Source organism: Molothrus ater, chromosome Z (assembly GCF_012460135.2).
Source record: "Molothrus ater isolate BHLD 08-10-18 breed brown headed cowbird chromosome Z, BPBGC_Mater_1.1, whole genome shotgun sequence".
Taxonomy (NCBI): Eukaryota; Metazoa; Chordata; class Aves; order Passeriformes; family Icteridae; genus Molothrus; species Molothrus ater.
The window spans coordinates 12,624,836-12,649,147 of record NC_050511.2 but is presented as its reverse complement, the minus strand read 5'-3'; the positions used below and the strand labels follow the sequence as shown (position 1 = coordinate 12,649,147).

The 24,312-nt window shown below is 39.3% G+C and overlaps 1 protein-coding gene across 2 annotated transcripts in view; it reads left to right on the top strand.

Annotated features, from left to right (window-relative positions):
* LOC118699128 (leukemia inhibitory factor receptor) overlaps positions 1-24,312 on the top strand; it is a 53,112-nt gene that overhangs the window by 8,764 nt on the left and 20,036 nt on the right. For both annotated transcript variants that reach the window (XM_036402875.2, XM_036402874.2), the window contains exons 2-10: positions 11,293-11,447; positions 12,145-12,265; positions 14,534-14,676; positions 15,889-16,052; positions 16,841-17,015; positions 17,301-17,567; positions 19,643-19,772; positions 21,569-21,732; positions 23,369-23,514. In XM_036402875.2, coding sequence (XP_036258768.1) covers positions 11,366-11,447; positions 12,145-12,265; positions 14,534-14,676; positions 15,889-16,052; positions 16,841-17,015; positions 17,301-17,567; positions 19,643-19,772; positions 21,569-21,732; positions 23,369-23,514 — 1,392 coding nt within the window. In that variant the 5' untranslated portion in view covers positions 11,293-11,365. The remainder of the gene's footprint in view (positions 1-11,292; positions 11,448-12,144; positions 12,266-14,533; positions 14,677-15,888; positions 16,053-16,840; positions 17,016-17,300; positions 17,568-19,642; positions 19,773-21,568; positions 21,733-23,368; positions 23,515-24,312) is intronic.

The window sequence follows — 24,312 nt, the reverse complement described above, 5'->3', positions numbered from 1 at the left end:
GTGCTTCATGTGCCATGTGTCTGGATAGACCTGACTAGATTCATGAAGAGCAGAATTTTTCCTAAAGAATAGAATACTGGAATAGAAACTAAAAATAAACTGAAACAGAACTTCTGATCCATATAACTACACCCAGATTTTAGTTCTCCAGTCCTCCAGCTCTTCAGGTTCCCCTTTCCCCTGCCTTTTCTTCCCAATGTCTGGCCACCTCAGTCTGCAGCCACCAGAGAGACCATTGAGAATTGTCGCACATCTCTTGCTCCCGCAGTCAGACTTGCTCAGCACTTTGGAAACAATAGCTGCTTCATCGCTGACTTGTGAAACAAAAAAGTTAAACATATCAGCAACAATGCATGAAAAATGTGATGAACAACCTTCCACAGGAAGAGGTTTTTCCATTCTACTGTGTAGGATACAGAGCTTATTGGTGTCAGAAGCTAATAAGAAATCCTTCTTCTTTTGTGCCTTATCTGCCAGCTCAATGCTGAGAGAATTAAACTGTGAGATTTACTAATAATAGCAGGAAGGAAGAACCCTGTTAAGCATAGATAGAAAAGTTGAAATTACTTATGTGTGTAAAATCCAAGGTGTTTTTTCCTCTCCTCAGCCCTTTTTTATAGTCACCCTTCAGAAGAGAAAGACAAAAGAGAGCTTCAGGAGGTGAGTCTCACTTTCAAGGGAGGATTGAGGGAGAAGAGGCAGATGCAAGTTACAGATGCTATAATGATGGTCATGTGAAAGGGATGTGGAGATGTGAGACGTGGTCTTAAAAATTTCTGTTTAATTTTCTTATCCTAACAATGAATCATGTCAGAAGAGATTTGTGGAACTAACTCACTCTATGTCCTATTAGTAGCAGTCTCAATCTTGTATGAGCTGCTTTCAATTTTAAATGAGGTGTAGCATCACTACCCTTGCAGATGCTGCTGTCTCAGCACTTGCTGGTGAGTTATTTACAGGGACTCAATTTTCTTAACTTCTAAAAGAAATTGTAGAAAAGCATTGTTTTATTTTACAGCAGTAAAAACCATGGATCCTAGCCATCATGTGTATTGTTTTAAAATGTTCATATCTTCATTGCTTTGTTTCTTCTTCTGAGCATTATTTTAATGGTCCAGAGTTGCCTTTACTCTTTCTCCCTGTTGAAACCAGGACAACATCCCTGAAAAGTACATTTATTGCAGTATTTTCTATTCTGAGACCCTCAATGAAACACCTAGACAACTGCTAGGTTTTTTTACATCAAGGAAAATAAACTTTCTAAGATAGAAAACCCCATCCAACAGACAAAATATAAACTTTTCATTTATATTATTCTGAAAAACTTTGGAATTTTCAGAATCTTTTTTGTGGACTGAGAGATTTCAGTCTATATTTGAATTATATTTACAGTCATCTAGCAAAAATTGAAAACAAAATTTGAGCTTTCCTTCACGTTTTCTTTTTAGACCATGTGCTGCCTAAACTGAATGATCAGTCTAAATTATTGGAAGCCGAAAGCTGGGTGTTAATTTACTTGTAAAACAACTGCATCTTGTGCCTCTCGCATTGCAATAAGTGGTTTGTTTTAGTCAGGGCAATACAATTAAGGAAGTGCTGCATTGTAGAAGGGATAAGGAGCACACTAAAACTGATGTGAGGCTGTATGTTTCTTGGCAGCATCAAAGTCTATTGGATGGGTAGAAAGGATAACATGAAAGAGTCAGTTTATTTTGAGGCACTGGGTTGCTGAGGTGCTACAAGATCTGCAAATGGACCATAAACCCTTTGCAGGGTTATGGTGTTAGAGGAGCAGAGCAGCAAAGAGGAGTAGCGTTGCCCTCTGAAAGTTGGGTTAGTGTGCCTGCGTGTCTTTTGGGTCCCTGGCTCCAGTGGAAGCTGTGAGCAGCAAGAGAATGAAGGAGTACTGTTACCATAAGCAGGCATGAGAGTGAGCCCATGTACGTGCATGAACTGTGCAGTTAACACAAATTTCTTGTAGCCTGTGTCTGTGAGAATTAATCAGGAAAGAGACTGTCTCCAGTATATTAATTAGAAGTCAGTATTTGCTGAGTGCTTAGCGCTCGCACTTTGCCACCTTAAAAGGAGGGACGTGCATGTATATATGCGTAAGTAAAAAAGTCAAAGGGTAACAAAGTACAATTAAAACAGCATTTGAAGGAAATACATGAAGGAAATACAACTGCTATGTAATTACACATGGACTGACTTGTTCTGATAATGTCCTGCCGTATTGTAGATCTTTCTCCTTTGTCAAGATTGGAAGGGGAATGGCAGCATTGAGGGCGCATTTGTGTGCAGAGCAGAGAGGAAAGTGTTTGCCCACCCCAATGGAAGGGTCGTCATACATGATAATATGCTGCAGTATGTCTTCATGTGATCCATCAGATACTTATTAAGAGAGGAACTACAACCGGTCTTGAGAGCTTTTAATCTCAATAAAGATTAGTACAACAGGAATTTGTCAGAAAATATAGATCTGTAGTTTCAGGAATTGCCCATTTCCTTGATTAGTAAAAAAAATCAATTTATTTCTCGTAAGTGATTCTCATTCCTTACATTCATTCTAAAAGGATATTGCATAACTGTTGTTCTTTATTCTCAATATATTATTTAATGCGAAAGCTGCATTTCAGCATTTGATCTATTTATGTGCTCTTTGTACAGGTGAAAAGAGACTTTGGATTTGGTTCATTGTACCTTAAAAATAATTTGGATACCACAGGTTTTATTGTAAACAATGGAGGATTCCAATCCTTGGGTCACTGCCGGTTTTTTAAAAAAAACACACTTGGAATTGCTTCAGTAATTATCAGTGTTCTCTTATAAAACTAATTAGGCTTTTCCTGTGATGGAAGAAGATTAAAGGTCGTATAGTTCAAAGTAAGTTTTTGGATACTTCCAGATAAAGGAAAATAAACTCTCATTAGTAAGGTCGACTTCTTAAATGTTTGTGAATTCACAAGGGTGTATGAGCTGAAGAGAACCGGCAGGGACAGTACTATGCAGATAACATGACTTCTAAGGAACTGCAATTTTATTCTGCAATCTTTATAAAGACTGAGTGATGTGGTCTGGCCCTTGAACCTGACATTGAATAAAGTGCAGCTGACAATGTGGGCAGTTGACATTTTCTTATGAAGACGTGCTGTTTTGAGAACTACAGGGTGGCTAACAGTATCCTCCAAAACTGAAATGTGCTTTGAAATAATTAGATTATGTTTTCTTCCAGTTACATGTCAGTAAAATGCAATAAGCACTGGAGAAGTGGAAGCTTCTCTGTTTTCATTGGATTCTTGGTTTATGTACTAAAAAAAAAGAGGTGGGTGCATTTTTTTTCCTATGCTTTGCACCTGTATTAAGTATTGAAAAGGCATAGTGGATAGTCACTGGAGTCATGATAAGACGTATTTTTTAGTAATCAGACTTCTGTGCATTTGCTCACTGTGCTTGTTCCATGCTGTGTTGCAAAGCACAAGAATTCAAGGAAGTGTGTTGATCATGAGGTCACCAAATTCAAGTATATCAGGAAATGTGTGTAGCTGAATCAGATTTATTAAAGTACATCCCTCGTCTCCATACAATATTAATTTGCCAGTTGTAGTAAGTATCAAGAAAATTTTTGAATGGGTTAAAACGCAAGTGTGTAAGTGACTCTGAGCTGTTTCCTTCTCCTGCACAGCACAATAACCTACAAGATCAAAAATTCTCTTTTGGCCAGTAGCATTCCTTAACCTTCACCCTTTTGCTTTGTTCTTTGTTCAGATGATTAGGTGTTTTCCATCTGCACCTCTATGGCAGGAGAATTTGTGCTTGTTAATTTGAGCTGACTTCCTAAGGAAGCTGGGCTTATCTGATAATGTGTTGTCCCCTCACCCTTGCAGTAACCTTTGAACACACTGCTCAAGTTCAGTTCAGTCAGGACAAGGAGGTGAGATCTCTACTGTGTCCTTACAAACATGGTGAAACTCAGCATCTGGATGGAGAAACCCTGCTGAGGAAATGGCTGTAGAGTGAAGTCAACCTTTACTGTTCTGCAGTCCAGACTTTTCCAGCGTGCCTTTTCTGATGTCTAATAAGGCCTAGGGGTAATCTATAATAATATTGTCCTAATATGTAACAACAATAAATCACGAACAGGCTTGCAAATATCCCAAAACATATTTAGTCTATTTTTGGTAGTATTTGGGTTCACTGTGTTTCACAGAAGAGTTTGTTTTTTGTTGTTACCATCTGGAGAGCAGTGCTGTGCTCCTAGTAGTCATTGGTGTGCTTGCATTTAAACATGTACTTGATGACTAATTGATATGGCAAGGACTTCCAAAATCAGGAGTGAGACTCCCAATTTTCCTTTGAAAGTGTCCTCATTCTTCTGAAAAATCTCACGCTAGGAACACTGAACAATGCGTGAAAAAAATTACTCTAGTAGGACTAAGAGTTTTTAAGTTAGCATACAGTTTAATTGAAAACAGGCATAAATCAATGAGAGCAAAAGGCAAAGTGTCCAAAATGCATATCTTGCTTGAAAAACAAGAAAAGTCATCTAATAAGTTACCTTTTGATTGTGGTAGAAAAATGTCATCAGTTGTTGCAGTGTTTCTTTGCTTTTATTGCCCTTTCAGTCCACTGCTCTACCTGAGTGCTCCACCTCTTCAGTATCACTGTGCTTTTTTCTTTCTAGCTCATCAATCCCAGCAGGGGTATTCTTCCCAGTGGTCTCTGTCTTGTTCTTGTTTGGTGGGGCTTTTTTGGTTTACATGAGTAACATGAAGGAGTCTTCCACTGTACTTTCCAAATCCATCTCAAAATTGTATACATTTTGCAAATATGAAGTATTTGATGTCTACTTCTGCTACATATTTTCCTTTCTTTCAAAAGGCAGGTCCTGAATGTCTCAATTTTTGTGTATGTGTTGTGCTCTCCAAGAGGTGCTAAATGCTTTAATAAAATCATCCTTGAGTTGTGGCGCTTGTTCATGAATTTGTCATCTCATGCCCTTGCCAGGGAAAGGTGCTTCTCATGCAAATCGCCACCTGGAAATAGCCTGCAGCTTTCCCAGTCTGCAGTTTGCTTATTTGTATTTCCATAGTGTCTAGCAGTCCTGGAATCAGAAAAAAAAAAAAAACCGAAGAACTAAAAATACTGGAATGCAGATGCAGTTGCAAGTTGGCCTTAGAAGCTGAAACAAGTGACATTTTTACTCCGTCTGGGGTGCACTTTTACCCTTGTTGGTAAAATTTCTTGCTAAAATACTTGTGTCTGTAGGTGGTGCTTGAGACCAGGAGCTTTGAAAACGAAACGCTGAAGTGTTGATCCTTGCACTGAGCTTGTCTCCTGACTTCTCACTTCTTCTTGCTGGAGGTGCCTGCAAGATTAACTGCAGTATCTCGGAGGTGATGCTGCTGTTTGGCAGCTAGGGGAGGCAGTGAGGAGGGAGTTTTTCTTCTTGTGCTTGACAGGAAAAAGACCCTAACAAAACAAATGTCTCATAGGACTGTAAGTTTGGCCTTGTGTACTCCTGCACATTTACTGAATAATATATTAACACCCTGTCTTTGTTTTCTTCTCTTCCACTGCAGATTAGAAGACATTTGGTGCAGATAGGAAACTTAAATTATTTTATCAGCTTTCAGAAAAAGGAATAGCAGATTTTTAAATTAATTCCTCAGAACTGGGGAAAGCCAGATTCCCAAATGGGACTCAGTCTCCGTTTATAAACAAGTTTCAGTGATTCATGTCCTGCAAATCTTTAATAAAGTGGAATAGTGCCATGTTATAAAACAGAGGGAAAGCCTGCATCTAGATTACTAGAGATTTTTGTCTCAACTTCGGAAATTTTTTCAAGGAGGTGAAAGAATGTACTCTACTGAAAAACAGCCAAGCTCCCTCTCCCTCAAATAAATCTTATTAATTCTTCTTTTTTTTTTTATTACTCAGCTATCTTTAAAGTCAAAGACTGAAGCCTGTGGGATCAGCTGTGCTAAAGAAAGGCAGTTCATCTTCCGTTTCTGTGTTCATTGCTTTTACTGTCAGCTGTATTGGCCATTTGCTTGGTTTCCCAGAAATGTGTACTTCTGGCATGGTTTTTCAGATAGGGGAATTTTTTTGGAAGCTTTCAGTTGGCAACAGTAGAATGCATAACTTGATATATGCATTATTACCTGGATGTGAGTGTGTTTTCTTTCACTTTGAAGGTTGAATTAGTGTCTTTCAGCAGAGACAAGTAAAATGATCTTTCTCCACCTGCTGAGGAGAGTAATTTTTCTTCTAGAAAGGTTTGATCTAGGCACATACATATCACCTGCATTTCTGCCTGATAGTATTTGGGATGATGGCTGTCTGCTATTGCCAGAAATGCAACCTCTTATCATTCTGTACAATATTTTGGTGGTATGCTATGTAATAATTTTCCTTGAGAGCTTTTAATATCCCATTTGGTGGTAAATTATTATGATACCTTTAGCTATGGAGGCAAAATAAAAATACTAACTTGAGAAAATTTATTGGCCAAGACACTTCTTCATTTGCCTTTACTACATATATTTTTACTGATTTCATGGTTTCATCTAGACTTCTTGACTTAGTTTCCTAAGCCTTTTGTATAAGCTGTCTTTTTAACCATTTCTTTTCAGGTGTCTGTTTATGGAGCAGAATTATATATATAAAAACTCTGGCAACTAATCCTCAATTCATAGACGTTTTTAAAAGATGTATCTGGAGGCTTGTGACTGTCAGATCAGGCTGCAGGCAGAAAGCAGGCTGGAAAGATTATTGATTTTTTTTTTCTTTAGCTTTTTTGTTTGTTTGTTTTCAAAGTGGTTTCCAAGCACTTGACAATGAAATACATTCAGAGACCAGAAAACTCAAAAGTACAACAAAGCTTTGAAGAACTTTTGTGCTTAGAGAACTGGTCTATTACAACTGACTAAGAAAACACTTTTTTTTTTTTTTAAGATAATTGAGCATTTGGGCAGCTATGCTAAAAAAGAAAAGATACACAGAGCCAGTTAAGCCAAGAAATAAGTAGTAACAAACACAGTCAGAAAGAGACATACCAGTTATTTTCTGCTTTTTCCTTTAAGAGGTTAAGTCTAAAGAGGCTGGTAATTTCTTAGCTGCCCTCATTTCTTTGTCACAGAACCTTTAACCTTCTTTACAGCTGACAAGGTTTTGAGGCAAAGCTGTCCTCACATATTTTCCCATTATTGTCTTGGAGTAGTTTTCCCTTTCTGATCTATCTGATCATTACAGATAGATACAGTGCGTAGATGCACTGACTGCATCAAAATGTCTTTAAAAGTCATTTAAAAGTCCATGATGACTGTTGACCTTTTTTAAATATTGGCCACCAACTGCTGGCTTCAGTGGTTAAGAATCTGAATCTAACTGTTCTTTTGCTACCTTGTCTGTGTAAAAAGAAATTCAGAATTTCTTTTTTCTGACCACAGGTGCAAAGGTAGCATGACATAAAGCCCTGGGCAGAAGTCAGGGCATTCCCATGTGCTGTACCTTCCAACACTTATTATGGAATCCTGCTTGTAGTAGCTGCTCTTAAAGAAGGGCAGTTTACACTGAAGCCTGTCATTCATGCCTGCTGTTGTTATGGCATGAATTTGCATGTGAGTACTTTCTGTACGCACCCACAATTTTTTTAGCATGGATTTTTGGGAGGCTCTTTCCATATTTTAAAATTTCAAAAGTGAAAGACCTTTTCAGGCAAAGACTTTAAGGTGAATTTGCTGTGCAAACATACTCATGCTCAGTCAGGAGGTTTGCAGTCCATTTGAGGATGAGATTGGAGTCTGAAGTATTAAATAAACAACTACGTGGCAGCTTTGTACAGTATCTGAGGCTGGATCACACACTGATATTGAGTCAACAAGGTCTGAATGTAGGAAAAAGCAAATATGTCATGGGCTGTGTAAACACATAGGTTTGCCTTAGGAAAGTTCCTTCATTGTTCTTGATAATGCTCAGGCCTCAGGGCAGAGATGTTTCAAAACTATGGATACAGCAGCTTTGGTTCACTGGGAAATGTTTATTCCAGGAATGATCAGAAATCTAAAAACTGAGACTGGGAAATGGTGAAAAAAATTGGAGCTTTTAAGGGAGGCGCTATTGGAGATCTGATATCAGTCATCTTCTATGTAAGAGGTTGCTGCAAGGCAGAGGATAAACTGTTCTTTGTCTGCTGGAGATAGGACAAAGTAATGTGCTTAAAATGGACCAAGAGATAGCTGTGGAGCACATTTGGAATGCTGATGATAGTGCCAGTGAAGTGACATGAATATATTGCCCAGGGAAATGAGATTGTTATGGGATGTGCTATTTTTTTAAGATGGACAACTGTTAAAAGTGGTTTAATTCCAGTAGCTTTTTCTAGTGGAGACCATGGACTTAACACCCTTCATACTGTTTTTAAAAACAAAGAGCTGCAGTGTAAAGACAATTATATTTAGTAACAACTGGTCTGGTTGCACTCCCAGGCAACCATGGTCAAGGTTTTACCTTCTTGTGACAATGTTGAGCTCTCTTGAACTAAATAAATATCCATGCTTCTAAGAGTACCTCTGTCTAGAGGATAATATGCTTCTCATACCTTTCAGGATAAGGAAAAACATCCATGCCTTGTTTGAGTTAGTCTTGAACTCACGGAAGGCAGCTTTCATCCAAAGAAAGTAAACTTCCTATTTTTAAAGTACTTGAGTTATTTTGTAACTTTTTAATTAAAACAAGGCTATAAATGGGAATCTTTTCTCCTGACTAATGGCATTTAATTATGTGACATGTGGCTTCTAATTGCCAACTTTTCAGCAAGTTATAAAATGTGAATAAGAAAATAAGAGCTAGGGAGTGTATTTTTGTTATGAAAGGTCGTGGTTTACAAAACTCTCATCATACCCTGCATGAGACTACATAGGTTCACTTCTGTGCCTGACTCTGAAACTGAAATTAAAACTATTAATTTCTCCTAACTGCTTGAGTTAGGAGAACTTGGTATGACTCAGATTTCTTGTAATGCACTGCTATGATGTTACTCTTAAAACTTCTGCAGTAGGAGGACAACTCAGTGAGCTACATGTTGAAAGAGGTGCAAAAAACCAGATTTTCCTAAAATACACACGCACATACGTAGTTGCTGAATCTACCTCATAAACCTGGCAGGACTGAGCAGGTTTTGCATGTATCTACTCAGGTAATGTGTTTAGAGACTTGGGATTAACATGAAAAGCTTGAGATTTAATTAACATCACAGCTCAGTTCTCTCTTCTTCAAGTGGCATCAGTGCCTTTTAATCTTTCCTTGACTTTACCAGCTGACAGAGGACTGTCATGTGATTGTGCTCTAGAGCTTGAAATTCTGGGTTTGGACTTTTCTGCAAACTGGAAATAACCTTTGAAGAAGTCCTCAGAAAAAGATAAAATTTACATATACTTCATAGACTGAAATAGAAATTAGTAATTTTATTCATGTAACTTCCAGGCCTGTCTGAGTGGTATGCACGCTTTTTACGAAGTTGGAGGTTTATGAGCAATGTTTAAACCTGGAGAGAACATTCCATATTTTCATTAATAACTTAGAGAAATACAATATGAGTACCCTGAGATACACCAGAATGCAGAGGGAGAATTTGGCACAGAGATAAATATATTTTCTGTGCTGGTAGGTTCTTGATTCATCTTTTCCTGGATTTGTCAACCTCTGCTCCTGATCTTGCTTTTAACAAGCTGCACAGCATGGATATTACAAATTTGGAATATATGAAAAATACTCTGTGGTGGCAGTGTATCTTAAATTAGTATTTGTTTTGTGAGGTTTTCTAATTATTTGAGAACATGCTGAAATTAAAATAATTACTCAGCTTTATGGGTGCCCTTCCATATGTAACAGTGGTCTTGACCATAGCATTTCTCTCATCTCTTGTGCTGCCTGGACCTTTCCCTCAACCTGGTTATTGCAGACCAAGAGAAATGGCCTCTTGTGAGCAGCTCTGAATTATTTGGCATAGTGCTGCTGTGTTTCTCCTCACACAGTGCAGATTGGTAAAGGACAGAAGAGCATTTCATGCATTTCCAACTGTCCCCTAAGTGAAGATCCCTTAAAAAAAACAACCAAACAAAAAGCCAAGCTCATAAAAATACAGGGAATGAGAGAGCACAGTCCTGGTGGTGCAGGGAAATTCAGTATAAAGGGATTTCTTTTAAAATTACGGAGACTTTTACACAAAGTTTGTTATTCTAATGATGTTTATCTGGCTTTGGAAGATATTCTGAGTCAAGGTCAGGAGCCTTTCAAAATAGGATCCTGGACAAAATGGGAACAAAGCTGCTCTGTAGGACAGGTAGGCTTGGTCATATTCTAACATGAAAATCACCCAGTTCCTGCTGTTGGTTGCTGAGAAGATCTCTGGCTACGTGAGGGTGGAAGGGTGCTTATGTCTTCACAGACTTCAGGTAGCAGGGAAACCGTGCACCAGGTATTGACAGAGCTTTTAGATAGGTTTTCCTGCAGTTTTTCCCTTTTGAGAACAAAATCTGACAGTGGATGATGTGTGGTTGGAACTGAGTTCACCAGGGTCCTGCTGAACAGCTGACCTTCTCTTTTTAAAACAAGAAGCTTGTTAAATCTTCAATGAACACACTAAACATGATACTCCAGATGATAAGTTTTTACTCTGAGGTCAGTGATTACAGCAAGAATTATTTTTTGAGAAAGAAATGGCTCCCTTTTTTCCTCCATTATTTTTCTTCCAGGGGTCATTAGTTAACACTGATTGAACCAGTGATCCTGGGTGATCAGATCTGGTTCTGCAATGTCTTGGGCATCCCATAGCTTTGAATCAGAGCTTTTTGAAAATTGAGCAAAGGAAAGAAGAAAACAGATGGTGTGTTTGGTCTTAAGTGCATAAATTAATCAGAGGACATTTCCAGTCACGGTATACAATATCCTTTGTGGATCTGGCATTTCATCTAAGATGAAGAGCCTTATCCTAGGAGAATACTCTGCCATGTCTGTTCTGTTCTGATATTAGATAGTCCTGAAGAGTACCTATGAACTGCAGAGTTTTATATGTCTATGATTCTTGAGGAAATGTCTTACAGAAAATGCATGAATCAGGGAGTTGTTGTAACAGAGAAGAGGTTTGTTTGCCAGATGAAGGAAAAGGAGTTGCTGTGCCTGGGAGCATTACTGAAGAAGAAAAGTATATGGAACAAAAAGTGGTATTTGTGGCATACCAGGTCCAGAATTTAAAACTTTTTTTTATTTATTTATTTCTGTATTTAATTTTAGAACTGACCAGCTTGTTGGAAGATGACGTTTACTCCTGCTTAAAGCTGCTATTCTTAAAACAAACAGTAGAAGAATGTGGAAGAACTCAAGCCTCCGCTGCCTTTTAGCACTAGCTATTTTATGCTTAAGAAGCTTAATGTATGGCCAAGAGATAGGTAAGTTTATTGCAATGTAATTCACTAACTCCTTTTTCTCTGTAGCTTCTGTACCTTGTAATTGCATTGCTTTCCTACTATAAGTATGTTCAAAACCTGTCACCTCTGTGGCCCCACACCATCCCAGGATGGAGGCAGTGCCAGGCCTGGTCTCTGCTTTCCACCAGCACTCAGCAGCATCTTGGAAACCAGTGCAAAACTGGGTGTTAAATTCTCCATAGTAACCACTGATAGTCTGCATATGCATTGGTGTAAATGTCTGCATTGAAACCTTTTTGCTGTATATGTTGGCCCTCTTCAGCCATTTCACACATTATCATTAACTGTCCTTCTGTCATTAATTGCCCTCCATGTATGACATGGAGGAGAGCAAAAAACTCATTATGTTAAAATCAAAGCTTGTGGTTTTGCTATTGGCCCAAAGCCTGCTTATTAGGCTAGGCAAGGAACGAGTATTGTGGAAAGAGGCAGCTGCCTCTGTTATACACATGAGTTTAACTCCAGATCTCAGGTACCTCTACAAGTCTGTGGCTGTCTAATCAGGCACACAAATCATTCAACAGTTTTAAAATACTGGCCAGACGTGCATGCAATAAAAATTTAAGGAGAATGGCTGCAGATGTGAAAAATAGCAGTTGTTTTACAGTTGCTCATTTTTGACCTGCAGTTTTTTACTGTATTTTTTATATTATTTCAGGCTCTCCAGGGGACCCCCGGAATTTGAAATGTGTAACGCACAATTTACATAAAATGCTCTGTACTTGGGATGTCTCTTCTAGAGGAAGACATGGACAAACTGACTTTTGCTACACTACCAAGTAAGTCCCTCTACATACCTGGTTAAAAATACCAAATTGTGATGAAGGTGCAGTTTTTCCTCAGTCACTGCCCATGGAAATTGTGATGGTGTTGTTTCCCAGCATCTCCCTAGCAGTTTTCCTTGGGTGGTGCTTCCCCTAGGCCCTGTTAACTCAGGCAATGGCAGGGTTTCTGGCAAAGCTGTTCCATGCTAATAATTTGCCTGCCAAAATCTGCTTGCTGTTTTCAAAGGACTGGAAGATGCTCTTATTTACTCAGACTTCTCTGTATGTCTGCCTATCCCTTGCTCAGAGTTTTCATGAGGGATATCTTCAAAACAGGTTCAGTCCAAAAGGAAATGAGAGTTGGAAGCAGTGAATCCTGATGTTGTGGGCCAAAGCAGTAGAATATATGACACAAGTGTTGAGATTCACGTGGATTTTGTGTGGAAAAACATGAACAATCTCTCAGCAACTGTCTTAGAACCTTTATAAATTTTAAGCTGTATTAGAGGAAACATAAAAATTATTTCACAATTGAAACAGCTTTTCTGAAGTGAATGCAAGTTGAGAATTTTGAGAAAAGTTAAAAAAACTTAAATCTTCTGTGTGTTTTTTCACTAATGAGAACTACATGTTCAATTCCCCATGCTGTGCATCTGCCAAATACTTATCATGTGCTAGGGATGAGTTCAAATCCATTCTGCATCTTGATCCTGCCCCCAGTCCAGATATTTGTACTGTCTTTTGTTTTCCTGCAAATTCTGCAGGCAGCCCAGACTTTTCCTTGGGGTCCCGGGGCTTGGCTGCACTTAGTCCACCTACATGCTTGATTTTCTGTGTCTCATTATTCCTGCTGCATTGCCAGCTATCATTCCTATTTAAAAAACACCATATATATGACTCTGTGGCCAGAGTTCAGAAGTGCAGAGTTCATGAGGTACTGCTCTCTGAACAGGAACAGTCATGTAGCTGCTGCAAAGCAGGACAGGCTGGGGTCCCTGAAGCAGAAATTCTGAGATGAGCTTGCAGACATCTCTGAGGGAAAGAGGTTTTGTTTTTCAGTTGCCCAAACATCCTCTAATAATATCTCAGTACTGAAGAGGAACAGCCTTTCTGAGCACTCAAGTCTCAGCTGGCCTTTGCTAGCCCAGAATATTGTGTGAATCTTAAGAGTTCAACCCAAGCTCTTGACTCCAGCTGATGGGAGCTCCAGGGTCCTGTTCCAGTTCATGAGTGAGTAACAGTTCCTCAGCAGGAAGTCTGGCATTGTTCTCTCTGCTTTCCTTCCTGCCGTCATTCCCCCAAGAGGAAGGTCTGGATTTTTCCAAACTTTCTGCCTTTCTAGTTGCATATCAGTGATAATGAGCAAAGGGACTTGACCCATCCATTATTGTTTCCTGTATATATCTACATCTTCAAGACAAAAGCCAGATCACATTGTGCTGAGCACTGCACAAACATTAAGCACAGGCTACATTTTCACCTGGGATTTTAGGAATCCTGTGCCATGCTCTCTGCTCTTTCCCTGTGAGCTGAGCAGCAGAAGGGAGCTAAGATCTGTTCTAAGACATGGACGTGGGTGGTAATCCTTCTCTTTCAACCCATGTGAGGGCACATGGGTTTTAAAGAAATGGAGGGAGAGTGAGTCAGGAAACACAAAGGGAGGGGACGATGCTATTAGGTTTGGTTTGGGGTTTTTTGTTTTTCTTATTTCAAAATGTTGATTCATGGTGACTAGGTTTCAGAAACATGTATTTTGTTGGCCTCAAGTTTAATTAGATGTTAAGAAAATTTTTTCACAAAAAAGGTTGTAAAGCATTGGAACAGAGTGCCCAAGGAGTTGGTTGAGTCAGCATTCCTGCGAGTGTTAAAAAGCATATGGATATGGTACTTAAGAACATGGTTGAACGGTGAACGTGGTGCTTGTGCTAGGTTAACAGTTGCATTTGATGACCTTAAAGGTTTTTTGCAACCTTAGCAATTCTATGATTCTATGATTTTGGTTAAAAAGCAAGGTCTTCACTTTGAAGTGTTCTCTTAACAACTAGTTTGTTGCATTTTGCAGCCACTGCACAGCCTACCACTATGATAAAAGTGACCTGAAAGATGAGGGAATGCCATTAATCTGATTTTAACCAAAGCCCAAGCAAGTCCTTCACAAACTCAATATGGAGTTTTCTGTTTATTACAGAGAATTTGTGTTTTATTAGTGTGCAAGAATAGGACTTAACTTGCCTTAGCTTCCTATCAGCTGAAATAACTGTTTAATCCTGTCTGTCCTTTTAGTGGCCTTACCCCTCAAGTGTGTTTTAAAACTAAGGAGAAAAGAGTTGAGATTCCAATCCCAGAGGGCTCCATCACAGTGACAATCAAAAGCTCTGGAACTGCTTTTGCTACCAGAGAATTTGTAATTCACCAGAAAGACATCTGTAAGTATCAGGTCATATGTGTGTACCTAAGGCCTTTATACTATGTTTAACAACGTTTCATATGCTTGCAGGTTTCTTTGACAATGTTCCTATATGTAGAATGTTGATATAGTGACTCCATGAAAAGCTTCCGTGTATTTTTATAGATTGTGTTCTCTAACCCTTCAAGAGAAGGAATACTCCCAGTATAAATTAGGAAGTATTTGTAAACAAATTCCTAAACTACATACATAAGTAAATGAGACTTTTTCCCACTTCTTTCCAGGCAAAGAAGGAAATTGTAAACAGGAGATGGCAGTGATGCAATCTGCCATGCTTGGTCTAGATTTTACGTTTGTTTTCCCTGCTTACTCCTTCAGTGTAGTCAGATTCTAATGTCAGTAATGCTTCTTATCCATGGTTCTGTTTTCAGTCAAGAGCAGCTCAAGAACTTATACAAAATGCAATTAAAAAATATTTGGTCAACATGATAAGTCTCTCAGTTCATCACAGGTTATTGTGGGCAGTGTATTGATTGTGCTGAATACTTTGTAGGCTCTCAGATCCTTGGTCAGGACTGAAGCTGGATGTATCACACGTATTTTTAAAATGTTTTAGCTTGCACCAGGCCCAATGAACTGCTATAACCCTTATATTACCAAGGTTCTTCCCTGTTTCTCAACCTCTTGCTTCACCACAACACATTTTTAGAAGAGATACTTCTGTTTAATCTCTGTGTCTTGTCCCTGTCAGGATCTCATGCCCTTAATACTTCTTGTAGCTTAAAATCACTTTCCCTGTGATCTTCAGAACCTCATGTGAGCTTCTTCTATCCTGTGCTTCTGGTCTCCTTCCTTGCCACTCTCCCTTTTGTTGCAAGTCCCCACTTCCCTGCTGGTCTCCAAAACATAGTTCTTCTTTTGGGGATTTTTTTCCCCGCCATTCTCATTGCAAAGAGTCATATTCACAATCAGTTACTTGCCCATCTACATGCTGAGGTGTTAAAAGAAAATGCTACCTGATGATTCATCAGCACCTATGCTTTCCTGAGAACTCTCATGCTCAAGTAGCCACAGAGCCTTGTTCTAATTAAACAGAGGTTGAGTTACATGTTTGTATGGCTACTAGCCAGTTCAGAGCGCAGGGATGTGGCTGTTAAACACCTGTAGGGCTGGTGCTGCTGACTAATGACCTGAAAATGACTTTTTTTCCTCCCCCTGCCTCTTTTTCAAGCCTTTGTTCCTGTCACTCCACACATTCTTAGTTTAATGCCTGACTTTCCAACTTCCACATTGAATCTGAAGTGGAGTGATAATGCATCGGTCTTCCCATATGGACTGGATGCCCTTTGGCAGATTCAGATACTCCGAAAAGAAGCTATGGAGGTAGTCACACAAGTAAGTACCTTTCTTCTTTTATGAAAAATATATGTACAGTTTTTTGCCTTTTGTAATGTTCTGAGAGGTCACTTGAACAAAACCGGGAATGATGAAGATAGTAGAGCTTTGCAGGACCTGAGTGTAATTATGCTTCTGGCAGGTAACTTCTTGTTAAATTTCACAGTTATGGGAGCACTGGCTACTGTACTGTTGGTACTTGGTCACAGCAATTTTTTTTTTTTTCTGGTACAGAGACTTTGGAATTAGAACTTACTTATGAATTTGGCAGATACTTTACACCATTGTCTATGTATCTCCAACAGTGTCTCCAGTCTTGGTCATCTCTGAATGCTCAGCTTGCTATTTTCTTTTTTTGTAACCAGAGTTCTTCCAGTTTGTAGCTCTGTGCTATAAATTTTAATAATGGACAAAAGATGAAATGTGCAGCCTGGGACTAATATTGGACGAGTTTTATTTTGGAGAAGTTGAAACATTTAGCTGCCTATGAGATTCCCAGGGTGCAGTATATCTCTTTAAATGCTTGGGAATCCTCTTGCTCTCCCTCAAATGTCTGCCCTCTGGTATTTCTGGCTGACAGTCTACCTAGCTGTTAGGCTGTTCAGCCACTTAGACTTTTGTCCAGGTAAAGTCATAAAAGTTAGGTAGAACACTCCAATAATCAAGGAGGATTTTATGATTTACTTCACGATTTGCCATTCTGTTGACACTTTGGAGATTATATGTCACTATTAACAGGTGTTCATAAGCTCTGTCTTGGTTGATTTCTTGGTGCAAAACCTTTGCAGGTTACTTACTACTCAAAACTGACTCATGAAGATGCCATTCTTTCTTGGAGCTGGACATCAGATATGCCTTTGGAGTGCACATCACACTATGTGAAGATGCGCTGTTACATTAATGCAACACAGTTTGTTGGCCCCAAGGATTGGAGTGACTGGAGCCCAGCAAAAGTAATCCCTGGTATGTTTGTTCCCTTGCAACCACATGGACTTTTATTTCTTTATAAGAATTAAACCAAGGTCAGAGGAAGAGCATTAGGTGGTTAGCATTAGGAAGAGCATGGGCTGCTGCCTTTGAGACTGTTATGATTAGAGAAATAATGCAAGCACTAGTTAATGAAACCTAGCAAATATTTATTTGTATGCATTGGAGTGCTCCTCAGTCACATTTTAGCTGATCATCACTGTGTTTAATAGCAAATTGTTCATGTGAGGTTTCTTGTTTGTTTTCTTCCTTCTCTGCTAGGAAAAGATACCGAGCCTGGTGGAAGTGGAGTGTTTCCTCTGGACCGTGTGGTGGCAGTAGGTTCAGATTTGGTGTTTTGTTGTGTCCATGAAGAAGATGAGCACATAAAAAATATGACTTATGGATCGAAATCCTATACAATGATGCAACTGAGCCGTCGAAGCCATGCCATCAGAGTGCTAAATGCCAGTGTTTCAAATACCAGCGGAACAAATGTAGTGTGCAGACTCGAAAATGGGTTGGAAGGAAGTGTCGTGTTTGTAGGATGTATGTATCATGATTACTAACCTTAGGAAAATCAAAATAATTTTGAGACTCTTAAGGTTCTGCTAGGAAAAAAATACTATTGTGGGTTTTTTCCCTCCCGGGGAAAAACGTTTTGAAGTTTGGTTTTGAAGTTGAACTGGGGATTGTACTTGTTTGATTTCACTGTGGAAAGGCTAGCTCATGGAAGAGACACCAAGTCTGAAAGGATGAGAAGGTACCCATGTAATCCCTCTTTAGAACCTGCCCCAGTGCTTCTCTCATTGTTCTAAGGTACTTTTTCATGATCTGGAATGCCAAGTATTTTATTGCCATATGAATATTCAACCCCTGCCTCTTCCAGTCTCTATCAGTTTAGGTTTACATCTGTTCTAGTATAGTCCATGACTAGGTGAGAGTAAGGGCAAGAACTGTTAGTGCTAACATTCATTTACCAATCAGTCAAGTGAAGACAACAGTTGCAGCAACAACAGATGCTCATCCAGGGCAGAAGCTCCTTGGGGGCTAATTACAGCAAAGGAAAGCATTCTTCTAAAACATCCTTTTAGTGTTTTCTTTAAAGATACTGACTCACTCTGTATCTTCTCTGTGTAGGCATGCAAGGCTCAGACATATGTTCAGAAACAGATACCTATTAAAACAAATGACTTAACGTACCTCATTCTTCTTCCCCATAATTGGTCACTTTAAAGCTTTTTATGTTTTTTCCTCACAAGGAATTTGAGAGTTGTCTTCCAATAGCTGCTCATTAGAATCCCATTCCCTATTACAAATGCCTGCCTTTGAACTTAAGGTCCTTGGTGTTGAGGAAAAGGACAGGAGAAACTGGAATAATTTTGAAAATGTGTTCCAATCTCCAGCTTGTGCATCCTGACTTGGTCTGTTAAGGGTTCACTAGGAAGTGTAAAACATAATTCAGCCTTTTATTACTTCTCAGTGATATACCATTTTTACGTTATGTGTGAGAATTTGCTTTTGTGGGAAAATCTTCCAGGTAAATAGATCAAGAATGAAAGCTGTGACAATCCCATAGGATTTTCCTTCATTTTTTTTTTAACAGATGGGATGCCAAGTCTGTTTCTTATCAGTGTTTCTTTTTGTAGTACCTGCTTAGTGGGGAGAGGTCTTGTTCTGGTCCTCTTGCTGATGAGGGGAAGAAAAGGTGAAGGAAGTAAATATGCATACATAACACTTTGGTTAAGCCTAGGTCTAGCAAAACAGGTGTTCTTTTCTGGCTCACTGCTCATAATCTGAGCTAGGTCTGCAGCTGTTGCTAATTAACACTGTGTGTTAACTCCCCTTCTCTAGGGCAGAGAGAAGGGGATATATCTCTATGTGGATATTGTTGCCCTACCTTTGGCATACGCTTTTTCAGTTTCATACAGCTCAAGTGTACAAGACCTGAAATAAGTGCTCTGCCTAGTCTCATGTTTGCATGGTCTGTTGGGAGCACTGCCCATCTTTTCCAGCAAGGCACTCAACACTGCTCTAGTATGAACACAAAGAACAAGACTTAAAAGGAAAAGATGGAAACTTCCAAAGCCATGGTGACGAGGATGAGCCATTCAGGGCTTGCTTTAATTTTCAAATTCAGTTTGGAATTCATGCTAAAGGGACTATTTTCTTGACACGACTTGTTTGGAAAATTCAAAGCAGTGGTGGGGCTGGCATGTTAGAAAATGTGACGCACCCGACAGCATTCCTGCATTGCTCAGCAGCTGAACTGATGCTCAGAATTTCAGAAAACTCTTGGCATAGTTGCAGTGAAACACTTCCAGGTCAGAGCCTGGAGCTTGTGAACATGTTTGCATGAGATTTGTCAGATTACCCACCCACTTAGAATTCTAGAGTCAAGTGTTAGTCAGATGGGGCTGATAATTATCCACTTATTTTATTGTAATTTTTTAAAAGCATATTACTTCTGTGGTTGGGGTGTATCTATTGCCATGTATTTTTGAAACACGCAATCTAGACCCAGCAAAACAAAAGAGCAATGCTTTCAGGAAGCCAGTGACCCAAATGTCACACTAGGATGGCAAAACATCAGCTAACTGTTTTGGTTTCCTTTCCTGCTACAGATGCTCCTGATATTCCCCAAAACCTCAGCTGTGAAACACCCAACTTTCTGATAATAAAATGCAGCTGGAAACCAGGCAGGCCCAGTGGACTATATGGAGAACGAAGAACAAAGTACAGTTTATTTGAAAGGTAAAATAGTCAGCACTACAAGGAGTAAAAGGATACAACTGGAATACCTCCATTGCTGCCTGGGACTTACTGCACCATACACATTTAAATGTAATTGCTTAGAGCCTAAAATACTTTCCAAGAGTTTCAGCAAGCTGTACCTAAACTAGATTTGGAAAACCTTGGTCTAGCTCTGCAAAATTCCAGTGGGAATTAAGGATAACTTTCCCTAAGGCTTATACCATTATGAACCCACAATCAGATAAAGGGCTTACTGTATCAGGCTGCTGCCAACATGTAGTCAAGACCAGTATGAAAATACAGGGAGATAGTAGGAGGCAATCACTAATTTTTAATTTTTTTATATGAAACCTGGTTCAGATAATTTCAGACATTTACTGAGCTTCTGGTAAGCAGGATGACAGAAGTTCACTGAGAAATAATAGTAAGACAGGTTGTGGGGCATTTCCCAAATGCCACTAGGGAAAATAGTAGTTAGCCTCCATCTGTTCTCCTGCCGTTAAGAATTACAGCAGGCAGAGTAGATGTTAAAACATTGAAAAGGACAAATAACACTGGTTTCACCCACAGGAAACAGTCAACTAGTGTCCTACCAGATAGTCTTTAAGGCCAGGCCATGTAAAACCTTAAAAAAGAAGAAATATTGGAATAGCACTTGGAAAGTGCAACTACTTCCTTGGTGGTTGTGATTAGAAGTTAGTGAGGAGTTAACAAAATTCCCATGGTGAGAGGAGGCTCTTGTGTCATTCCAAAGGAGCAGTCAGGGAAAGAAGCCAGGAGAGGCCTGAGTCACACAAAATGATGAGAAATGGAGTCTCGTGGTGGCTTAGAAGCACACTGGAGGCAATGAGGTTTGAGTTACAGTCACAGATGTCATCTAGAGTGCCAGTGCTAAAAAAGCCGCTGGGTAGGGTGCAAAGAGGTGGACAAAACAGGGCAGATATTCACAGGAAAGGAGCTTCAGTCACTGACTGCCCATATTCATCTTATAAGTAATAATGTTGTCCAGTTTTGTTTTGCTCAGCCCAAATTTGAGAGATTAATATGATGCATTTTGGGATAAATACTCTCATCCTTATTGTCAGACTATGCTGAACTCGAGCACAGTGTGGAGGGAGCTCAGAGCTCAGCTAGAACACAGTAAAAATGCCTGAAAGAAGAAGTAGTTAGTTAAACTTGAGCTACTGAAAGAGAGGCTTACAGAGATTGTAATTAAAACAGATATATGTACATATGTACAGATACACAATTTAGATTTTATCTCTAAAGATGCACCACTGTTCTTGTCTGTTAACACACTGCCTCTCCTGCTTTTTATTAAAAGACAGCTGGGACTAGTGGATGTATTCCAGGTAACAAACCTGTCTTCATTTTTAACAGGGCTTATAGAAAGACAATGTGTATAGCATCTCACTAGTTCACAAAGCAATTAAGAAAATTCTTTAAATGCAAATGTATGCTGATCTGAACAAAGATACATTCAATCAGAATCTTAGCTGTGACTTGTAAGGTGGTTTTACAGGACCTACCTGTTTTCCAGGCTTTTGAGAAGTGAGAGAATGGAAATGTTATGCTAGTGGAAGAGGAGAGTTTCACGTGAGAACAGGGCAAGTCATGACTGATGCCACTTTAACCTGCGTTGTGGTGTTAGATATGCCTCTGCAATCAAATCATTCTGTAAGCCATGTGAACTGAACCCATCGTTCTGTACCATGTTTTCAGTCTAGACTTGTGATTGCTGCTAGGAATTAACTTACTCAAAAACTAAGGTTTTCCCTCTTCTCTTTTCTTTGTAGAACATCTGGTAAAAATGTTTCATGCGAAGTCAATGAAATGAACAGAGACCATGTTTGTGGCTTTCCAGTACTGCCTGATCAAAAAACCTATGATTTCATATTAGGTGTCTCCAATCCTATCGGGCAAGCACAGTCATCTCTTTTGGTTGATATAACTCAAAGAGGTAAGACTTATGACTTACAAAGGGAAAATATGTTTCCTACATGCTGTTTGTTAGTTTTGGGCTTGAAGAGCTCTACATGGTATACTTTTCATTATTTTCCTCAATTGTCACTAGATTATTACCATATTCAATAATATGAACTTGAAAGCAACTCAGAGCATTTCATGAGGCAAAGATGAACTGTACAGGGAGATGCCAACAGCAGTGCTGCCTTGTTGGACGGACAGCTGCGTGACAAATTCTCATATGTGATCCAATAATTAGACAGCTGCTGTTTATCATGGAATCCCAGAGTGGCTGGGGTTGGAAGGAACCTTAAGAATCATTTAGTTCCAGCACAGCACACACACTCTCCATGCCCCACCTCCTGCCATGGACAGGGATGCCACACACCGGATCAGGTTGCTCAGGGCCCTCTCCAGCCTTGCCTTGAACACTTCCAGGGATGAAGCATCCACAGCTTCTCCGTGCTCATAAACAGCAAGTTTATGTTATGTTTCACATTCTATTACCCATCAACAATTAAAATTTAGGTGTAAGTTTATGAACCTGTACGTAAATTACCCTGTATTTCAGTGTCTGCTTACAAGACAAAATATTACACAGTTTTACAGCAGCAGGATTTGGAGCATAAAAAAAATAACATGGAAAGACAGAAGGTAATATCAGGACTATTGTGTCCTATTGGTAATAGCCATGATCATCTGCTGTCAGGGCTTGGATAAAGAAGTAACTTCTCTCATTTAGACCTTTAGATTAAAAAAGGAAAGGAAGATGACCATCTCTGTAGCACTGCCTTCACCACCCTTTTCTCCTCCACAGTCCCAGCTGAGATTTCAGGGATTCCTATTAGTTACAGTATTCTGCTGTTCTCCAAAAAACTGAATTAAATATGAGGATAGTACATTTTTCATTGTCCAGGTCCCAGTTCAACTAGCCTGAGATTAGAATTGTCAGAGTAAATTGACAGTTGGGAAAAGCATAATTTGTTTCTGTTAATCATTAACTGGGCTGTTTCACACCCAGGTGATATGCTGCTGTTTCCTATTTGTTTCCTTTTCTTTCTTTCCTGCACTGTCCAGTTAATTTCCAAAGCACAGCACATATTTCATTAAGGTATTTGGACCAAATCCAACAGTAGGTATTTTTTTACTCTGATAGCTGTGAATGTTAGTGCTGAATATTATTGAAAGATTCTATGAAGGGAATTTTGGGGTGGGGTCATTTAGGAATCCTCCTTTGTCCGGGTCTGCGGATTTTAAGTACTAATTTAAAAAGTTCACAGAAGTTGAGCAAAGTACAGTAAATTTCATCCATCACCTGTGATCTTCTGAAATAGCTAGTGATTAACTCTTTTGATAAAATCAGTTAGGAGGAAAAATGTTTTTCTGTGTCTCAACTCCTTATCATGTGTCCAGTACACTCAGTCTTAAGTAAATCTCTTTCCATATTTGATAGCTGAGAAGATATCAGGAATGAGAGTGCTTGCAGGTGCTTTCCCAGCACCAGTTTTCCCAGCTGCTGATTGAAACACTTATCTTTCTGATTCTCTCTGACCTTCTAAAATAAGATTTTTCTGAACTATAGTAAATGGGTTTTTTTCTTGCAACTGAAGGTTTTTTCTTTATTTTTTAAGTTCATCCGAATGCCCCAGAAAAGTTAACTATTACTGGGAACAACTCTACAAGCATCCAACTGCGTTGGTTTATAAATGGCAGCTTTGCTGAGACCAGGCTTCTGTGTCAAATTGAAATTAGCAGTAGTCACTCTGAGAGGAAACTGGTAAGCATTGCTTGTAAAAGAAAAGTTTTTGAACAAATGCTAAACTTTTTCACTGAACTAATCACATTTCAAATTTATTTCTCACCAAGAGCTTCATTCTGATGATCTTAAGTCATTAACGTAGTACTGAGTAGAAGTTATTTACTAAAGTAAGAAAAATTCCTGCTCATCTCTGTTATTGCCAGTTTTGGTTGGTGGGTTTTTTGTTTTTTTTTTTTTTTTGTTTTGAACACTAGAGAAAAGCCAAATTATACACCATGTTATTTGGTACTTGAAAGGAGTGCATAGTGCTTTATGCTGATCTTTTAGGTAACAGTCCATGTGCTTTGTCCTTCCTGGTGCAAGCTGTATTAACATACTCTTGTTCCAGGATGCATTGTTGCCCTGCAGACTTCCACACTGGCTGTTTCATATCTTGAAGTCTGCAGTTGAATTTCTCCCTTTATTTTTTCCCCTCAGAGAACAGTTCATTTGTTTGCTGCCAGCAGTTGACATGCATGTGGCCATGTTAGGCAGCTGCAAAACCTGCTCATATGTCAGTGATGCAGAGGCAGGATAGGGAAAGATTCTCCCATGGGATGGGAGAAGTTAATTTCCAGTTACACCCCAGTTTACCTGGAGTAACTTCTGCAGCATGAAGTTAATGTGGGGTGACCTGTGTCACTGGGGAAGCCTAATGAGAAGTGCATTTTCAGCTGGCCTGAGATTTACCCCCAGTTTCTTTGTGCGCACTTATCTCTGACCATTTCAAGTAGGGACATAGTGAATTCTCAGGTAGCTCTTGGTGCACAGAGCCTG